Here is an 18,873-nt window from a genome sequence, read left to right on the forward strand (position 1 = left end):
TTCCTACATCTAATCCACGCATAAAAGGAGGAGTCTGGAGGCCAGATAGCCTCTGCTATGCAGTGGAAGAGAGGAAAAGCCGTAGCGCGGCGCAAGTGTGTGTGCTCGTGTACAGGGAGGGGGAGCAGGGGTGCGATCTGCCAGTGGTCAGAGCGCTTCCTGTAACCCTGTTTATTTTATAGAGCATAGGGCCACGCAGACAAAACAATGTGGCAAGCAGGACCTTCCAAATACATCAACTTGAACAACTGACTTGTAATCCACTTAAATAGATCAGCTTGTCCACATATGGACAATCCTAAAAAGCTTGAGCTAAGGTGAACTAAAGCTACTTCTGAGAATGAGCACTGGCACGTGCTCGGATGTTCACTTTTAGTTAATTCTTACCAATTTCCTTAAGCATCGCATTTTAGGGAGAATCTGATGCAATTTGTGAGTACAGTTCTATGCCCATCAGTGGATTTTAGCCATGTGGAAATTATGGTGGACGTCTAAGTACCATCAAAGCTATGAACACTTCTGCATTTGCTGAGTAAAGCAGACTATGGACAATGGCAACCTATCCACGCATCAAACTAGAGGGATGAGGCTCTCTTGGAGCACTGTCCAAATTCTTTTAAGCCATTAGGGGGCACAAATTATACCTTCCCTATTTTTGCAGAGGCCTCTTAACTTCTATAGGTGTCAACCGGAACGTAACAGCCACGACTGCGTAGGTTTTCCACCTTCACAACGGGTTTCCCATTTGGAGCCAGGCGGTGAACGCTTTCTGGAAGAAGAACTACTAGGTTTACGATTATTTATTATGCTCCTCACGGCCAGCCCGTGCAGGGTCAGCCCCGCTCCCCGCAGACGCGCCCCCAAGTGCTCCGCGGGCAGCGCTGCGGCCGCGGTCGCGGCCCCGCGCCGAGCCGCGCCCCGCAGCTCTCTGTCGGCCTCGGCCAGCGTTATTCGCGCTGTTTTGCTGACTTACTTAGCAACTTTACTCACTGACGCCCCCTTCTCCTCCTCTCCCGCCGCTTTCCCTCACGGGGACAGACCCCCCCCCGCCTCCACTCCCACCTCACGCCGGCGGCGGCCGTTGAGGGGAGGCGGGAAGCGGCCGGCGCGCGGGTGCGCATGCGCGGGGGGCGGGGCGGGGCGGGGCGCGTGGGTTGCGGCAGGCCTCTCGGCGGCCTCGTGGGGCGGGGCGCGAGGCGGGCGGAAGCGGAGCGTGTGGCGCTGGTCGGGCGGGGCGCGGCGCGGGCGCGGGCCGGGAGCGGAGGTGGCGGAGGTAGCGCGACCTTCCGTTGGGGGCGAGGGCGGGGGAGGGCAGCGCGCGCCGCGGGCACGGGCGGCCGCCATGAGGCGCGGCGGTGGGGTGGGGGGGGGTGTCTGGCCCTGCGGCCGGGACGGCGGGAGGGGGATGTCCGGCGCCTCGGGAGCCCGCGTAGGGGCCGAGCGGCGGGCCTGGGGGGCGCGGAGCGGGCAGGGAGTGGGGGGGGGGAGGCGGCCCGCGGCGGCGGCTGTCGAGGACGTGTCGTTGTCGCCGCTGCCCCGCGCGCTCCCCGCGGTCGGCGGCGGTGCGGGGCCGCGGGGTGCAGGTGGCGCCTGCAGCGGCTGCCGGCAGCGCGCCCGGCCCGCGGCGGCGGCTCGGTGCTCCCGCCGGCTGGATCGCCGTTGCAGGAGGTGCTGCGACGGCCTGGCGTGGTCCGGAGGCGGCGGAAGAAGCACGGGTGTTTCGTGTCTTGCCGTGAGGTGGTGGATGCATGCGTGTTACTCAGCGCTCCTGTTAAGGCCAGCTCTGTGGGGGTCACTTCAGGCTCGTGATCTTCTAAACCACGGTATTGCAGAGCTTCTTGACCTTTAACGTGTTTTTATGCACCCTTACCTACGCCAGTTAGTATGGCACAAAGGTACTGTTGCTTTTGTTTGAGTAGATGCAAGCGTTATTTTGAGATAGTGCCTGTTGATCTGTATTTTTAAAGGGACCTGTTTTAAAGCACTGAGGGATGGATTGCAATATGCCAGTCTAAAACAACCTAAGCACAGCTAGAACTTGCTTGGGACTTCCTAAAATACTTTGTGCTTTCCTTCCTCATTTGCAATGGCCCTTCTGTCATAAACTGTGTCTGCAGTGACTCTGCAAGACTGATGATTTTATTGTACTGTAAGGACTTAACTTTCAAAGGGGCTGAGCGTACTTAGCGTGATATCATGGAACTTGGAAAGAAAAAAAAGAATGTATCAATACATAATGTTTATTAATAATTTACTTATTACATAACATTCATTATATGGCATAATTGTAGCAGCATATTAATATATTAATTTTACTAATATAATTCATATATGTATCAGTAATATAATATATATTAATCCATACTCAAGCAAAAACAGGATCGTTAATAATGGTAGATTAAATGATCTCCTGCCACTAACAGCTTTTCATAAATACCAATGGGCAAAACAGTTTAATGCTTGGAGATTATATAATAAATAAAACTTCCTGACAGCAAGGACTGTGAAATAATCCTTCCTTCTGTATTTCTGTAGCTCAGTTAATCATTCATTATTACTAAACTTCCTCTTCAGTTTCCTAATCTAACATGATAGTATCCTGCAAATTCTCTTTTATGTACCTCATTATATAAAGATACTGACAGCTAGAACTGAATGTGATTTCTAGGTTTGTGTGCCACAAAGCAGTTCAATGAGGAATTTTTGTTTTGTCCTGTGACATGAAATAGGGCCTCTCTACTGCAGTTTAAAAGAGTTTAGCAATGGGTATTTCTTTTTTCTTGGTGGGTGAATGGATTATGGGGAGGGATGGGGTGACAGTTTTTTACTTTGCAAGGTGAGCAAAGGAATCATGACTTGTTTTTCAACAAAACCTTCAGAATATGAACACAATGCAATAGCTAAGCATTGCGTATGATTTGCTCTAACTGCGTTTTAGTGTTTATTGTGGAACAAATGTCATGAATTGCTGTTTTCACTGCTCATAAGAACAGCAAAGAAAGGAGACAAGGTAAAGTAATAGAAAAGGAGACAAGAGAAATTAATATACTGTAAGTAGCATCTTATTCTAGGGTCACAAGTGGAGAGATTGTAGTTGTAAGTCAAACACAGAAGTTTATTGCTACCTTTGCTTCCGTTTTGATGGCTGGAGATACCCAGGTGTATAAAGCCTGAATTATTCTGGCCTCTTTTTGTCATTTTTATCTGTTGCAGTATATAATTATTTAATACTTCATTTCAGCTACTTAACAGTTCCAGGAGTTTAAGCAATAATTTTGGAATTCCTTTGGTCTAGTAAATAAATCTTTTTCCTAAAGCTTTTACAGGTGTTAACAAAGCTACTTTCATTTCTTTTAGCTTTTGTATTCTCTTCTGTTAGAGACGCCTCTTGGCTTCTAGCTAGTTGAAGGAAGTATTGGTATTAGCTAATCACATGTTGTTTAGCTTAGGGATTGGAGGTCATTTAACTGTTAAAAGGAAAATATTTCCCCTGGAGATCATGATCACTTCTCATTCCTTCTCCAAGAATAGTTAAGGTCACTAGTTCTTGCATCTTGCCCAAACTATAAGTAGGATAAATGCGTGCTGTTGCCTTAAATTGTCATCCGTGTAGTCAGTGTATCTGAAGATCAGTAAGTGTCGAAAATATCCATTAAGTTCTTTCCAGCGTTCATCAAAAATCTGTTGTACAGCTCAATCATTTAAATGAACAGGTGTTGTCCTGGTGCAAGTTTACTGCTAAAACGTACTTGACATGGTATTTGTTATCCGATGAGCTTTTTCAGCTGTGTTTGAAATCTTCTACTGTTAGGTGGCCTGGGTTTCCTCAACTGCGTGTTATTAATAGCCTCCTAAATCATCTTGTAGGATTGTCAACTTTACAAACACATTATTTTCTTTACCGTTTGCTTTTTTGCTATGTAACTTAAAAGAAGGGGGTTGAATTACTCAGAATTAAAAGGAGGCTTTGTAAGTGTAAAACAAGGTCTAGACAATACTAAATTCAACAGGGCTTAAAATGTGCTCCTCTGGGGGAGAGAGGGAGAGTTTAATTTGTCTGGTTATGTTACAAGGAACCTGCAGAATTCAAACTGAGTATGGATGCGTGCAAGGCTTGTACACCAAAGGCACGCTTCTGTGGTAAAGCTTCAGTGCCCTTTTTTGTTACTTTTCTATGGGATGAGTACTTGTGTGGATGTTCCGCAGTGCGTACATGTACAACTGGCTCTGCAGAGCCAGTCTCTCCATCACTGTGGCAGTGATTTTGCTAGCTTTTTTCTTCCCTTTAGTTCTCTTTGAAATGTTCACTGAAAATACCTCTCTTCTCAGTAGCCTACATTCATGATCTTGCAAGTTTGGCTCTCTGCAAAACTGGCTAAAATTAGCTAGAACTCATGGCCTCAGAAGGAAGTTTTGGATTCCTATGTGATTTGGAAGGTAAAGTGCAGACATAGCTGTGAAATTTCATAACTGAGCAGAGGTACTTGTTAGGACTTTGTGAGCAAATACTTGTCATAGCCCAGTGTTAAAATGCAACAAAAGAGTTGTGGCAATCCTACAAGGAGATGAGAGGCTAAGAAGGTACTTGATGCTGTAATATAACTATGGTTCTGGTGAGCGAGGGTCTTACTGTAATCATCTGAATGACCGTGATAAAGCATATGGAGAAGAGTGTGCCAGACAGAAGGAAGATGGGTTTTTTTGAAGAAGTTGATATGGAGATGTAGGAACGTTTTGAGGCCCAGGTGGATCTGGTGGGAGGAGAGGAACATCAGCAAGTATAATATGCTGTCCCCATTGATATATGCTTTCTTTAATTTTCTTCACAATCCTTGCCAACTTATTTTCCCTCTTAAAATCTTGACTGACCGCCCACAGGCAAGCAACAAAGAATTTCTGTTTTTAAGTAGACGGCTTATTTTAAAAGCATACACTGAAAGTAGTAGGCAAAATAAAGAAAAAAATACCAGGATGCTTTAAGGAACCAAAGAGCATTTCCAAATGCGTTCTTAAGTAGAATCCTTAGGCATAATGCAAAGTAAAAACAGTTACTGGCAGAGAAGATGTTGAATAAAAACAGTGCAAACAGGACTCCATGCATTTAAAACTGAAACAAGTCACTAACCAATATTTCTGAAATATTGAAACACAAAAGTGTTTGGATACTCAGATGATTTTACAGCAGAGGTATTGTAAACTTGTGGGTTTTCAAGTGTAAAGCAATGGTTTTTGCTTTCAACTCAAAGTCTATCTACAAAACAAGTTGGCTGTGTGCTGTCCTTAGTGACTCATAGGAGGTAAAACTGTTGCTGGGTCAAGGCATAGTTTTTGAGGTAGTCATAGCCGCTAGTCAGCAATGACAATACCCATCCACTTCAAGAGCTGTGACTTAGATTGGCCCAGATACCCTTTTGCTGAACTGAGAAACAGGAAGTGGTGGGAGCACATACTGAGATTCTCCACCCTGATTTCTGCACCGCTGTGAAAGAAAAAACTATAGGTATTCTTAGTACTTACTTACCTTTTTTTTTTTTTTTTTTTGCTATTTCCTTAAGGCTAATGATGCATTTCTGTGATTTCATTTAGAATATCCCTTAAAAGTAGTCCCTGAAAGTCAGGTAGCAATAAGGCGAAAGGGTTCCTTCTCTTCCCCGCCTCGAGTTCCTGGGTAACCCCGAATCTAGAGCATGTAGAGGCAGAGAATAAAGGGGCATATGTTGTGGGAGAAGGCATAAAGAAGGGTGTGCTGGAAAGGGCACCAAGCATTAGGCAGCTCCTTTGGCTATGCTTTACCAAAGTGTTACAGAGCAGCTGAAAACTGTAGTCCAGCAGCCATCGTACTGATGGGCCATGCTTTTCTTCCAGAAAAGTGCCTTCTTACTCATTTTTAAGATGGCACTGTGTTGCACAGTGCTATTCTTTTTTTAACTTGAGCCTAGTAGGTATCAATTCTTTTCTATTGGATGGTCTATGATACAGTCTACAAAGGCCCTCGAGCCTCATCAGCACACAGGTATGGCATTTTGATGGGCTCTGATGTGTCAGACTTTGCTAAGGTTTTTCAAAATAGGGTACCTTTCTCTTTTCCATCTATCTCTGCTGGTGACATTTTTCTGTTGATTTCACAAATTTTATGGTAAGAATAATAGGCATACTTAACATGCTGAGAGTTAATCTTGTCAAAAGACAGCTCATTGATGGTTTCAGTCTTCTAGGGACATACATTGCTGTTAGTTGTTTGGCTCTTAGTAGAATATTCTGCTCTTTCATGGTGCTATGTGCTTGTTTGTGTGAACCTGATGAATGAAGCTGGGAACCAAAGGGTGGTGTTTGTCTGCAAAGGTCACCATTGCATATGTACCAGTACAGGAAAGTGGTTTTACTGGCATCTTTTCAGGAACTTGCTTGTTTTTTAAAAATATGAGAACTGTGATCCTTTCCTGGACACCAATTTTAAATGTGAATGATACGAGCAAAATGATTTGTTAAAATGCATGTATGTATATGAAGGGAGAAGTAAAGGGAGGGAATTTGAGTATGTGTCTTTTTTATTATCTCATCACTGTTGAATTAAATGAATTAAGAGTTATTTCTCCATCTCTTATTTTCTATGTACTACCAGGAATTATTATCCTGTGTAACAGGATATAATTAATTAATTAATTTTTTGGGGCACCTCGTTGTCAACTGTACCTTATGCAGGTAACTGTACCTTATGCAGGTTTTTCTACTACCAAACTGATAGCCATCTAAGATTGCTAACTATCGGCATGAGAGCACTGCCAGAGCAGCTGTGATTTTTGGTGTTCTGCTCTGGGAAAATCTCAGCATGTAGCTCCTGGAATCTGTGCTTCAGGTTGCTTATTTCATAGTCCCAATGACTGATTGGTCCTTTAATATGTTAAACAATTGTTCTGTGTTCTATTTCTTTATTTTTTTTTTTTTTAAATCAGAGAAGTCTAAAGGCTGACATTTCATTGCTGCACACTAACTGTGCTGATAGGTCTCCAAATATGAAATAACTGATCTGTCAGTCCTCAGCATGGTCAATGCAATGTCTGTCAGTTGAGTGATCATGATTCTGGCCGCACAACGTTGGAAAAATCAGAAAGCAGAAGAGGATTTTATAGGTCACAGAGGAAAATGGAGGGGGGGGGAAGAATTCTACAAAAATGCAAAGAAGAAAAGTAATAGGACAGAGCTGATAGAACTGTGAAAACATCTCCGAGTGTTCTGTAATACCCTGCAATTTTTTTTCCTAACACATAATATTTTGGATGTTGTGATGAGGTATCATTGTGCCTATTTACAGCACCATTTGTTGTTTATGAATACAGCCCCTCACTGTACTGAGAGATGTTTGCTGCCAGAAATTTAATAGAAATTTGTGGTACATACATAATTTTAGTATGTTAATTTTAAATCTTTAATGACTTCATAAACTTGTTACATTTCCACTGAGATTGTCATGAGTACTAATTTTGTACTGTACAATTATTTTGTAGCGATTACTAATGTCAGCTTCTATTTGCACTGTTCTAATTTCTGTTTGTTCTCTGCTTTTTTCCAAGATTTATTTTCCCCCCTTCATCTTTGTTTCTTTAGTTGCATGCAGCCTCCTATGATTATATCTGGCATCTCTTTTTTTGTTATCTCTGTCTTTATAAATCACTTTTTCTGTTTATACAGTTAATAATGGTAATTAGTCACAAATCCAGGCTTGCTTTTGAATTCAGTGTGTCAGACTGTTTTTGATTGTAATTTGGTAGTGAGAATCAGATTAGTATTATGATAGTAAGTAATTCCCATTTATCAAGGTTTCTTTCTTAATATGTTCTTCAAAGACCTAAATCTTTGCATAGGTGTCTAGGGTATTACTGAGGAACTACTGCCTCAACGTTTGGTCAAAATATGTAAGCAAAGAGGTGACTTTATTGAACTGTATGCTAATGATACTATTTTCAAGGCATTTTTTTTGGCCTTATCCTTAAGATCTTTTGTAATCATGAGTGTAATGGGATAAATGCAGCTCTCGGGCTTTTGAATGCGGCTCCCAGATTCCTGTTTTCTGTGTTCTTTCTTCTTTCCTCCTTTTTGGCTTTGTTTTGTAGCCAACTTCTGTTGTGCTTTTGCTAAAGCTGTTTACTGCCAAAAATACCTGATGCAGAATCATGATTGCCTCCTACTTTCTTGTGGCTAGTCATCTTCATCCATACTATCTTTTTTTTCAAAACTGGAAGGTACACATCCCACAATTTGAATTCTTACACTACTGGTGCCTGTAACCACTTGTAACAGTTCAGGAAGGGTGGTGGGTTCCCCGTGTGCAGACCAGAAAATCACTGATGAAAATGTATTGGTCTTTAGGGACCAGAGATGAGGGACCTGCCACTGCCTTACCTGCCCTCCAAGTGCTCTTCACTGCAGTATTCAGCTGCCTTAATGAGCTGACTGACTAGCAGTCAGCCAGGAACAGTGGAATAGGGTCCCTTGTAACCTTTTAAGTATTTGAGTATGTCATTTTCATCGTACCCTTAGGTTGTTTCTGAAGGTGTGTAAGGCTTTTTCTTGCCTTGGGAATTGTTGAGTGTTTGGTATTGTACATGACCATGGTCTCTGGTGTTTACTGGGAATTAGCAAAGCAGAATATGAAGAAATCTTTGCAACAAGGTTGAAATACGATGTTTTGCAAGGATAAGGTGGTTTCCGTGGAGTATGGACAGTATTCAAACCTAAAGATGGTATTACTGGTTAGTTAAGTGGCATAAGAGATACTAAAACTTTACTTTAGTACGGAACATACATTGGATTGTCTGCTGTTTTTTTGGGGTCTTTGTTTCTTTTGTGCCATGCGCTCATGAGTGTGATTTATACATGATTTTGGCATGGGAATACAGCTCAGAAGATAGCATTATGATAGTGTTTTGGGGAAGATGGGCGCTTAGTTCATTGTATTCATTGTCAGACGGGTGTTGTTGTCCTCGTGCCAGTGGACGATGTTAACTCCACGTTTGGTGGGTTTCTTGGACTATACGGCGGCAGCGGCAACAGTGAAGAAAGCCAAACTCTTTCCATGATTATGAAAGCCAAACTTAGCCGCAGCTCTTTTTTTCTGGAATTGTCTGTAGCTGAAGATAAATTTGAAAGATAGTCACTTCTTCCCAAGTCCTGCAGTTGTCATTTTGCTTGCGTAGTCAGCTCAATTTTTCTATGTTCCCTTCTCAGATTTTCATAGTCTATCTTGGCTGTGTTCCTCCATCTTCATGGTCTTCTCCCTTCTGTCTCAGTAGGGATGGTAAGAGAGTCAAAAATGCATAGCTCTGATATGTCCATTCTTCCTTTGCTCCCCTGCCCTGCTTAGAATTTTCCTTTCCCATAAAGCACTTCCACTGCGGATGGGAGAGTGGTAAGCCTGCCTTTCCCACCTGGGCTGCGCCGATGAAGGAAGTCTCAGCTTTCTTTTTCTCCTGGTCGGGGAGTGTCGGGTAAGGAAGAATTGAGAGAATGAGAGAAAAGAAAGATCACAGGAGACTATTACTTCCTTCTTCCAAGTATGCCATTATCTCATGGGATACTACCTGTGAATTATTGAAAACAATGGTCCAATTCTGAGGACGCGTTTTGCTTGAACTAGAGTGTTCATGCAGATAAGTGCTGACCCTTCAGGGCAGCAAGAGGTAAAAGTTTTTTCCAATCCATATATCTTATTTATTATGCTATTTTCTTCCTAATACGTACATCTGCTTCTCCGGTACCCTTTTTTCCTCCTTGCAAATCACTGTGGTATAAACGTCATTCTGCCCTGTGTAAAGTTCGAAGGGTCTGGCAGCCAGGCGTGCACTGTGGGATACTAGGAGAAGTGCATGTATCAGGAAGGAGGAGGACACCAGATATCCGCAACTTTGAAATTACACTGGAATTCAATAAAAAGCCGTTGCAGCATTGGAGAAGTGGCACAGGGCAAACTGTTCTGTTCATTTTAGTACATCATTCTCCCTATTCCTCTGTCTGGAGTCAGAGTTTGGGTGTTATGCTGTACGCTCAGAAAACTAAATCCTTGCATTCCACCAGTCTCGGTAGTCAGTGCGTGCACTGTGAATCCAATACACATGGCAAAGACTCAGTCTGTAATTCCTACTGTTCCTTGGCAGTTTAGGTAGGAGTAGGAGTTTAATCAATCTGTTCATCTTGGCTAGGACTCTCATGCTGGCTTGTGGTTTCATTTACAGTGTGACAGCAGTGTTATTCCCATTCCAAAGCTCTGTAGTGATACAGTCTGCTAAACTGTTTCAGGATGAGACTTGCATGGAGATCTGTGGAGAGCTGAAAGTCACTGAAATTCTGCAAAGAGGACCTGTGTTATTTTCAGACCTCAAATAACAGGGATTGAAAATATTGGTGTATATAAAACATAGACTTTGGGGAGGGAGGTTTGAAACTTATGTATTTCCCTTGAAGAGATATCGTGTGCTTGTCTGAGCCATCATGTGAATATCATATTTCTGGACCTAATCCGTAACTGTTTTCTGTCACATTTGTCACCTTTCAGGGATTATGTAGATGCATAATGACGTAGATGTAGTTCATGATTTGAAGCCTGAGTTCAGAGCCCTGGATTTGGCCAAGAGCTAGGGAAAAGAAGTCTTGATTAGCTCATGTTTAGGAAGGGTCTGTTCCAGGAAACCTTTAACCACACAGTTCCAAATATTCATGGCTGATACTACAGAATATCAAGTTTTTATGTTTGTTTTTCTGTTATATATGTTCAAGAGAATTTTTTATCTTAAAAACAGTTTTTTAGGGGGCAAGTACATTCTCTGAATGAGATTACAACCCACTGACGCTATGGTGGGATATTAGGTTTATTGCACATTAGCTGTCTGTCTATGTGCATAGTCACATCCCACAGTTACGGTAAAGTAGCATATTCCTCATTCAGTGGCTTGTGCTTGCCACTTCCTTTTACTGTAGCGTGTACTAATGTAAGATTTCGTGTACAGGCAGTTACTATAGGGCATTTTACATGCAGTGACTTGTTACTTTACAGCAACTTTGATGTCCAAGTTCTAAACGCAAGTCCCTAGTTTGGGATTACCATTGGGTTTGGGTACCATTTGGGTTTACCATTTTCAGAATAGTTTGGATATGCATGTTGATTTTAGAGCATTTTGAAAATCTGCCACTTGAATCGGTCACTTTGGCCTGCCTATTGAAAGATTTATCAGAAGAGGGAAGATGGAGAGTAAGCAAGGAGTGCAACCGAGAACACTGATGCTTGCGTTTGCAGTAGACTGAGGTATGTCGGTGTAAGGCCAGTTAAGTTGGCCAGGTGAGGTGACGAAAAACATTGTGGAGATCTAATCGAGTTTAGATCAGTGGTTATCGCGATGAGAAATATGGTCTAAATATTCTGAACTAATCTTTTTGATTAAAAACAGAGACCTGAGAACCACTGTGGAAATCCCAGTGGAGAACCCTGCTAAATGTGTAACTGCAGTCCAAAAAGCACTAATGTCACATTAAAGGTGGGAAAGAATGGAGACTAACATAGAAAGGGTACTTTTACATAAACTAAGTAGCTTTATCCAGACTACTGTGTGAAACAATAGTAACCTTCTCACAAAAAAGTGTTGAATAATTGAGAAAATTTCAGAGGTGGCTGAAAAATGAGAAGCGTGAGGTAATAATACAGATGTAGAGACTGAAGAGAGAAGATTCATTTGAGGGAAGATGAATAAGAGAAGGCATATATATAATAACCAATCTGACAGCCTTCTATGATGGAATGACTGGCTGGGTAGATGAGGGCAGAGCAGTGGATGTTGTCTACCTGGACTTCAGCAAGGCTTTGGACATTGTCTTCCATCGTATCCTCATAGGTAAACTCAGGAAGTGTGGGTGGGATGAGTGGACGGTGAGGTGGATTGAGAACTGGCTGGAGGGCCGAGCTCCGAGGGTTGTGGTGAATGGTGCAGAGTCTAGTTGGAGGCCTGTAGCTAGCGGTGTCCCCCAGGGGGCAGTCCTGGGTCCAGTCTTGTTCAATGTATATTCATCAATGACCTGGAAGAAGGGCCAGAGTTCACCCTCAGCAAATTTGCTGATGATACTAAACTGGGGGGAGAGGCTGACACACCTGAAGGCTGTGCTGCCATTCAGAGGGACCTGGACAGGCTGGAGAGCTGGGCGGAGAGCAACCTCCTGAAGTTCAACAAAGGCAAGTGCAGGGTCCTGCACTTCCTGGGAGGAATAACCCCATGCACCAGTACAGGCTGGGGGTTGACCTGCTGGAAAGCAGCTCTGCCGAGAAGGACCTGGGAATCCCAGTAGACAAGTTGACCATGAGGCAGCAGTGTGCCCTTGTGGCTAGGAGGGCCAATGGTCTCCTGGGGTGCATTAGGCAGAGTGCTGCCAGCAGGTGGAGGGAGGTGATCCTGCCCCTCTCCTCAGCCCTGGGGAGGCCTCACCTGGAGTACTGTGTCCAATTCTGGGCTCCCCAGTGCAAGAGAGACATGGCACTACTGGAGAGAGTCCAGCAAAGGTATACTAAGATACTGAAGGGACTGGAGCATCTCTCCTACGAGGAAAGGCTGTGAGAGCTGGGCCTGTTCAGCCTGGAGAAGAGAAGACTGAGAGGCGATCTCATCAATGTCTACAAGTATCTGAAGGCGGGGGGGGCTATCGAGAGGATGAGGCCAGTCTCTTCTCTGGGGTGCCCAGCAACAGGACAAGAGGCAACGGGCACAAACTGAACCACAGGAAGTTCCATCTGAACCTGAGGAAGAACTTCTTTCCTGTGAGGGTGACAGAGCATTGGAACAGGTTGCCCAGAGAGGTAGTGGAGTCTCCTTCCCTGGAGATATTCAAAACCCGCCTGGATGTGATCCTGGGCAATGTGCTCTAGAGGACCCTGCCTGAGCAGGGGGGTTGGACTAGATGATCTCCAGAGGTCCCTTCCAACCTCAACTATTCTGTGATTCTGTGTTTACCTGTATGTGATGATTCTGGAACATCTGCTCTCACTTGTCTTATGACTCAAGAAAAGGGAGACATTTTAGTGAGATTCTTCACAAGTTTTAAAAAAAAGTCAATGTTGGAATCAGTTATTGGGCATTCAGATGTATGTATTTATAATAAAATAGAATTGAATTCTTTTTTTTTTTTCCCTAACAGTTGTTTAAAGTTAGTTTTAAAAATATATTTCCTTTTTAAAAGCATGTGGCTTGAAGTGCTCAACTTCAGGCACTTTCACGTGAAAATTTTTGTTGTTAGTCCAGTGCTTTTTCATGTTTGATTGCATTTTTCTTTACCTATAGAGCTCTGTGAAGATGTCTGGTTCATTGCTTCAAACTATCTGGACATTCACTTTTTAACTGTTGAAGCTTTCCTACTATTTGATTTCTTCCTGAAGCCTTGATTTATTGAGGGATCAAAACTGACTCCTATGGTAAGACACTTTTTTAAGTACTAGCAAAATGCTAAAAGTATGTACAACTTCATTTTGGTTTTATTTCTTTATTTATTAGCAAGACACAAGGAAGAAAAATTTCTTAGTGCTGTGCAAAAGCAGAACAGGATGATGCCTAGGATTAATCTAAGAAACTCTGTTCTGCATTTTATTGTTTATACTTACCCTGTGCTTCTAAGTGAAGAGTAAAAATCAAGTGAATGATTTCACAAAGTCTATTTTTTTCGTAGATATGTCTTTATAACTCATTAAAATGTTGTGTATAAAAGTTCTTCAATTCATGTACAAGTTTTACATGTCTTTTTTTCTAGATGTTGCATTTTATTTTAAATTAATGTGAGTTGCAATTACAGTATTTTAAACACTTCAGGTAATTAGTGGAAGCATAAGTTTTGATTTTTTTTTTTTTTTTGAGAATAAAAAATGGTAAAAATAAGAAGAGGAAACCTTGTAACAAAATATAAAGATGAGTCTACTTCTAAGCAGATATAAGCCCACAGCTGTTTTATAGATTATGCAGTAGTATTACATTTGGAAACTGATATTTGCCCTTGATCTCAACAAATGCAGCAGTTTTGTATAATCAAGTAATATTTTGCAAATTTCAGGAATCAAGACCAACTAAAACATGGAAAAGATGTATTCAAGATGACCAAGCCAGAGGATTTTTCACTTTATAGAAGTCGTCTTTTTGCTTAATATGTATTGACTAAGTCAATTTTGGTTTCTTATCTTGAAATAAAGACACACCAGTGGCCTTCATCAGAAATGTTTTTAACGTTTTCAAGAAAAAGCATGTCCCAGAAACTGAGTTTATTTTTACTAGTTTTTGGAATCATTTGGGGTTTGATGTTGCTACGCTACACTTTTCAGTATCCAAGACGCCAAAGCAGCGCTGAGTTGCGTGAACAGATATTAGACCTAAGTAAAAGATATGTTAAAGCACTTGCGGAAGAAAATAAAAATTTAATGAATGGTGGCAGTGGAGCTTCTATGGCAGGATATGGTAAGAGGAAAAAAAACGTTCAAGTATTTTTTTTTTTTTTTCCCATGAAAACTGTCAAATACAGATTTTTTTTATCTAGAAGAAAAAAAAGTAATACATACTCTTTGAGAACAAAAACTCCAGGATTAACTGATTTGATTTTAGCTTATTCACTGAAGGTGAAATTTAAGACGTGGTGCGATGTAACACTTGAGAGCAGAAAGCAGAAGACTTTCATTTTCCAGGGATTTTTTTAAAAAATATCTCTGAGTATATGACTACTTTTATTTTCAGGATTGACAGTAGAATTATGGCTTTTCTGAATCTTAAATTAGTGAGGAATAAATACATGCCTGATATGGAAACTAAGTTTTAAACTAAATCATTTCAGAATTCCAGGTACTCATTGTGCCTCACTGCTAACTTACTGCCTTTGAAGAAAAAAAAACAAAAAGTATTCTTCTCTGTAAATAGTAACAAAATAAACAGTGGAAGGCAACATAATGGTTGAGTTTGCAGTCTTGAGAGAGGCAGTTAACAAATTTAGCACCATCTCCCCTTGCTTTAGAAGTAGCAAGTAGAGAGTAAGGTCTCTTGGCTCTCGAGCTTTGATACTTGCAGCATTTTATCTCTTTCTTCGATTTACCAGTTAATTTGATGAATGTATGTCCAGTATTCAGATAATTTATTGCTGGAGCTTGTGCCTGTTTTCTAAAATATGGAAAATATGTTCTTGAGACTATAGTTTTGAGTTGTGCTTAGCAAAACCACGAAAATGTCATCTTAGTAATTTTAACTCTCCAGCTTCAAGCCTTCATAGCTTCTCTTGAGGGAAGCCTACTGTGAACTCCTAGTTAATCTCCTAGGAATTAGGTTTGAAGAAACTGCCTGTCTGCATTCTGTCATAAATTAAAAAAAAAAAAAAAAGTGAAAGTAAGAGTAATATAAGGCTTAAGAAGAAATCATGGAAAAAAAAGATAAATTCTGATTTTATTTTTGAAGATTTATGTTAACATACTTTAATCTTTCTTTCTTGAATCTTTATAAGGCAGGTCTCTGCTAATAATAGGATGCCCTTTGTAGATGCCCTTGTAAGAGGACGGACAGCAAAAATGTGTCTGAACTCTTTGCTGCTGCTCAGGAACCAGGAGGCAAGTCTATGATGACAAGATGAGCAGGTAGCAACCCAGGAGGCTGGGAGAAGGAGGGCAATACCAAAATATCTTACCTTTATGACACTTAACAAGTGTCAAAAAATTCTATTATTTGTTCAGTTAAATTTTATTGTAATTATTTGAAGTCTTCAATGATTTCTGTCCTGGATTACTTTCTGAGAAATTAGATTTAAAATCTGAGAAATTAGATTTAAAATCTTATGTACCTGCCATTTTATACTGCTGTATTTAAGTCTGGCAGAGAGATTTGCTGTTTAAGGTTTTGTCTGGAGTATAATAAAAAAATGTAACTGTCAACTCTTGATCTACATGCTGATCATTTGACTTGCAAATTAAGTAGACAGTGCCCTCCCTCAAAACAGTTGAGCATAGAATAGTACTACAGAGCACGTGACCCACAGTACATGCCATTTTGTCATTTATAGCGGGCCCTGCTCTGTTTTTTGCTGTTCCTACTTCAATTGTGAAGGTATTGTTTTTCAGAGGTGACTATACTAAACAAGAGGTAGTTATTTTTAAAGAGAGGGAGAGACTGACTAACTTGAGTTGTTTTTTTTTTTTTTTTGGATGACTAATGTTTTTCTTTTATCTAGGTTATTCCTCTTTCTTCATTTTCATGCATGTGTGTTTTCCTCCCCCATTTTTCTAGAAAATTAAGAGCAGATTGTAAAGAGTGTGTGTTAGGGGGGGAAATCTTAACAACTTGTAAAACTAAATAAGTGTGTTCATTTCTTCCAAATATGAGAAGACTACGGTATGAATATTGCCAGCACTGTGGTAACTTTTGTTAAAGGTTCTGTTAATGGTATTGTTTTTGTGCTCTAGAAAATGGCTTTACAACACTCAAGTTCCTTTTCCATCTCTTTGTTAGTAAACACATGGGAATTTTCTTACTTTCCTTTTATTGTTTTTCAGATCAATTTAAGCTAAACATATGCAAATTTTAAACTCAGAAAAAAGTAACATTTTTTTCCTGCTTTGTGCCTTGCATTGATATGATACTTTGTTGCAACAGTTTTTCTGTAGGATAGATCTTACGATTTTTTAGATGGAAGTGGTTAAGAACGACCTTTTCTATGTTGGGAAGTGTTTAAATATTTTTCTAGTGCTGTCCAGGGCTAAAAGGTGTCATAGCTGGCTATTCTAGTGCTGCTGTCCGGACGAAATGTGACATATTGCCTTTGAATAGTCACCAGTCTAACTAGTGGTTATGTCCTTAGGTGCTAATGTTTAATTGGCTGCATTCACAGTTTACTATTATGGTGGTATCTTCCCTGTCTAAAATAACAAATAAATGGTGTTAAAAAATTTGAGGAGCTGTTTAATTCTGTACATACATGCTAATCTGTATTCTTTCCCAAAGAGTATAGTAAGAAGGACAGCAAAACTTTAAGATGTAAATATGTCAAAATAGCAGTTCTTTTCCACACATAGTTAGTAATAGGATTTAATTGTTTTTGTTATTTTCAGCTGATCTTAAGAGAACAATCGCTGTTCTTCTGGATGACATCTTACAACGCCTGGTGAAATTGGAAAGCAAAGTTGATTACATTGTTGTGAATGGCTCAGCAGCAAATACCACAAATGGAACTAGCAATCAAGTGCCCCTGGCTTCGAGTAAACGTGTCAATGCAGCAAGCAACATTAGATAGCAAACAGGGCCGCTTTGTGCTGCTTCAGCTCTGATAGGTCCTATTTAAGACAAGCTTTTTATCTCTGGCTAGGGCAAAGCAATAGTTGACTCTAAAAGATATGTACACTGTTCTATTATAGAATGTGCTGGATATAGGTAGACCTAACTTATGTGCATAAGGTTCTCAAAGCATTACTTCATTGCCTTTGAGCAGTTCTTCTAAAGTGTTCTTTGTTGTCCATAAAGATATTTTGATATCATGATTCGATGTAGTATGCCATGGGATGCTAACAATAAATGATAAGCATTAGGAAATGTATAGGCAGGTTTCTAAATATATTTATTTAACTATAAATACAACATATCTTTTGTATAGGTGGGCAGTATTGTAGCTTATTCATTTTTTGTGATCTGCTTTAAACAGAGGTAACTAAGGAAAATGTATTGTTAAACTGATGTTAGAAAATGTGTATACTTGCAGTTTTTTGTTACTCATTTATTTACTAAAATGGTGTTAAGTTGAGGATAACATTGGGGGTAATATTTTAAATTGTGACCCAAAGAATGTCTTTATTTGCACTATCTGTCAGAACAGCTAGAGAGAATTTACTGTATATTTAAGAAAATCAGTTATAGTAGGAAAAGTCTTAGGTAGTAACACTGTCCAGGTATATCCTTGGGCCAGAACTAGGGCAGTTAGATTATCAAAAGCAAAACATAATCTGTGATCTACCTTAAAAGATTATTTCTTACAAAAATATTTAAGTGTATGTATTTTGTATTTGCCAATAAGAATTATTTAAGTGATAGAAATCAGTTTTGGATATGTGAATACTGTTTATTTTTCTTCATTGCTGTTTCTTTTAGTACCTTGAAATTTGTGATGAATATAGCACACCATCTCCCTGAACTGCTTTTTTGATCAAGGCGGGGAGCAATGAATTAAAATGAAGGAAACAAGATATATCTGGATTTAATGGAGATACATGTACTAAAGGTGTCTTATCATGGAATATTTGAGAGCTGAGATAATGTTTGCCTTATATCTAAGTTAGCCTTACAGCAAAAAGAATTGCAGAGAGTATGCACTGTATTTCAAAGTGTTACTCAAGTCATATGAAAGTGCCACTGAGGTGTGTGTTTGTTGGTTTTTAATGTAATGAATGATTTGAGGGAAGGGAGGGTGTGTTCTGGCACTTTTGCCAAAAATGTGCTGGTTACTAGATCTTTTCCTGTGGGTTGTATTTGGAATGTTCTAACCTGTACTAAGAAAAAAGATCAACAGTAAAATTAGAGGTGCTGGATGATATACCATCCAAAGTTTTGTGGGTTTCTTTTTCTTTGCTTATATTCTGGTATAAAGGCAAATACACTTACAGCCTTAGTTAATATCCAGCTGATTTTTCTTCTGTCATACTGTGTGTAAACATGTATTTCTTTGCAGAAAGAGAAAAATAAATTTTTAATTGGACTTGTGAAGGTTCTTTTTTTTTTTTAATAGTCTTGTCGTTCTTATTACATGCATTCCAGGTGTTTTAGGATTTGAAAGTTGTACGTCTCTGAACTTAAGAGCACTTTAGCTTTAGTAGTATTCTGTCTTGTGTGTTCAACCTGC

At 40.4% G+C, this 18,873-nt stretch overlaps 1 protein-coding gene and 1 non-coding gene across 4 annotated transcripts; both read left to right on the top strand.

Annotated features, from left to right (window-relative positions):
• Window positions 1-1,185: 1,185 nt before the first annotated feature.
• On the top strand, window positions 1,186-14,232 carry LOC104145112 (uncharacterized). Of its 3 annotated transcripts, none has more exons than XR_011139645.1 (4): window positions 1,190-1,273; window positions 1,666-1,895; window positions 13,314-13,444; window positions 14,074-14,232. It is a non-coding gene; the product is annotated as an uncharacterized protein (transcript). The 3 variants fall into 3 exon arrangements; XR_011139643.1 differs by having other exon boundaries at window positions 1,666-1,823; XR_011139644.1 differs by lacking the exon at window positions 1,666-1,895 and having other exon boundaries at window positions 1,186-1,273.
• Window positions 14,233-14,314: 82 nt separating this feature from the next.
• Window positions 14,315-17,277, top strand: CCDC126 (coiled-coil domain containing 126). The gene is made up of 2 exons (XM_068932670.1): window positions 14,315-14,471; window positions 17,096-17,277. The coding sequence occupies exons 1-2, from the start codon at window positions 14,315-14,317 to the stop codon at window positions 17,275-17,277; spliced, it is 339 nt and encodes a 112-aa protein (XP_068788771.1).
• Window positions 17,278-18,873: the final 1,596 nt, after the last annotated feature.

This window comes from Struthio camelus, chromosome 2 (genome assembly GCF_040807025.1).
Source record: "Struthio camelus isolate bStrCam1 chromosome 2, bStrCam1.hap1, whole genome shotgun sequence".
Classification (NCBI taxonomy): domain Eukaryota; kingdom Metazoa; phylum Chordata; class Aves; order Struthioniformes; family Struthionidae; genus Struthio; species Struthio camelus.

Bases quoted from the DNA above. Each gene is read 5' to 3' on its own strand.
- CCDC126 (XM_068932670.1), top strand. From the start codon at position 14,315: ATGTTGCTACGCTACACTTTTCAGTATCCAAGACGCCAAAGCAGCGCT. The intron at 14,472-17,095 runs GTAAGAGGAAAA...TGTTATTTTCAG, and splicing joins AGCTTCTATGGCAGGATATG to CTGATCTTAAGAGAACAATC.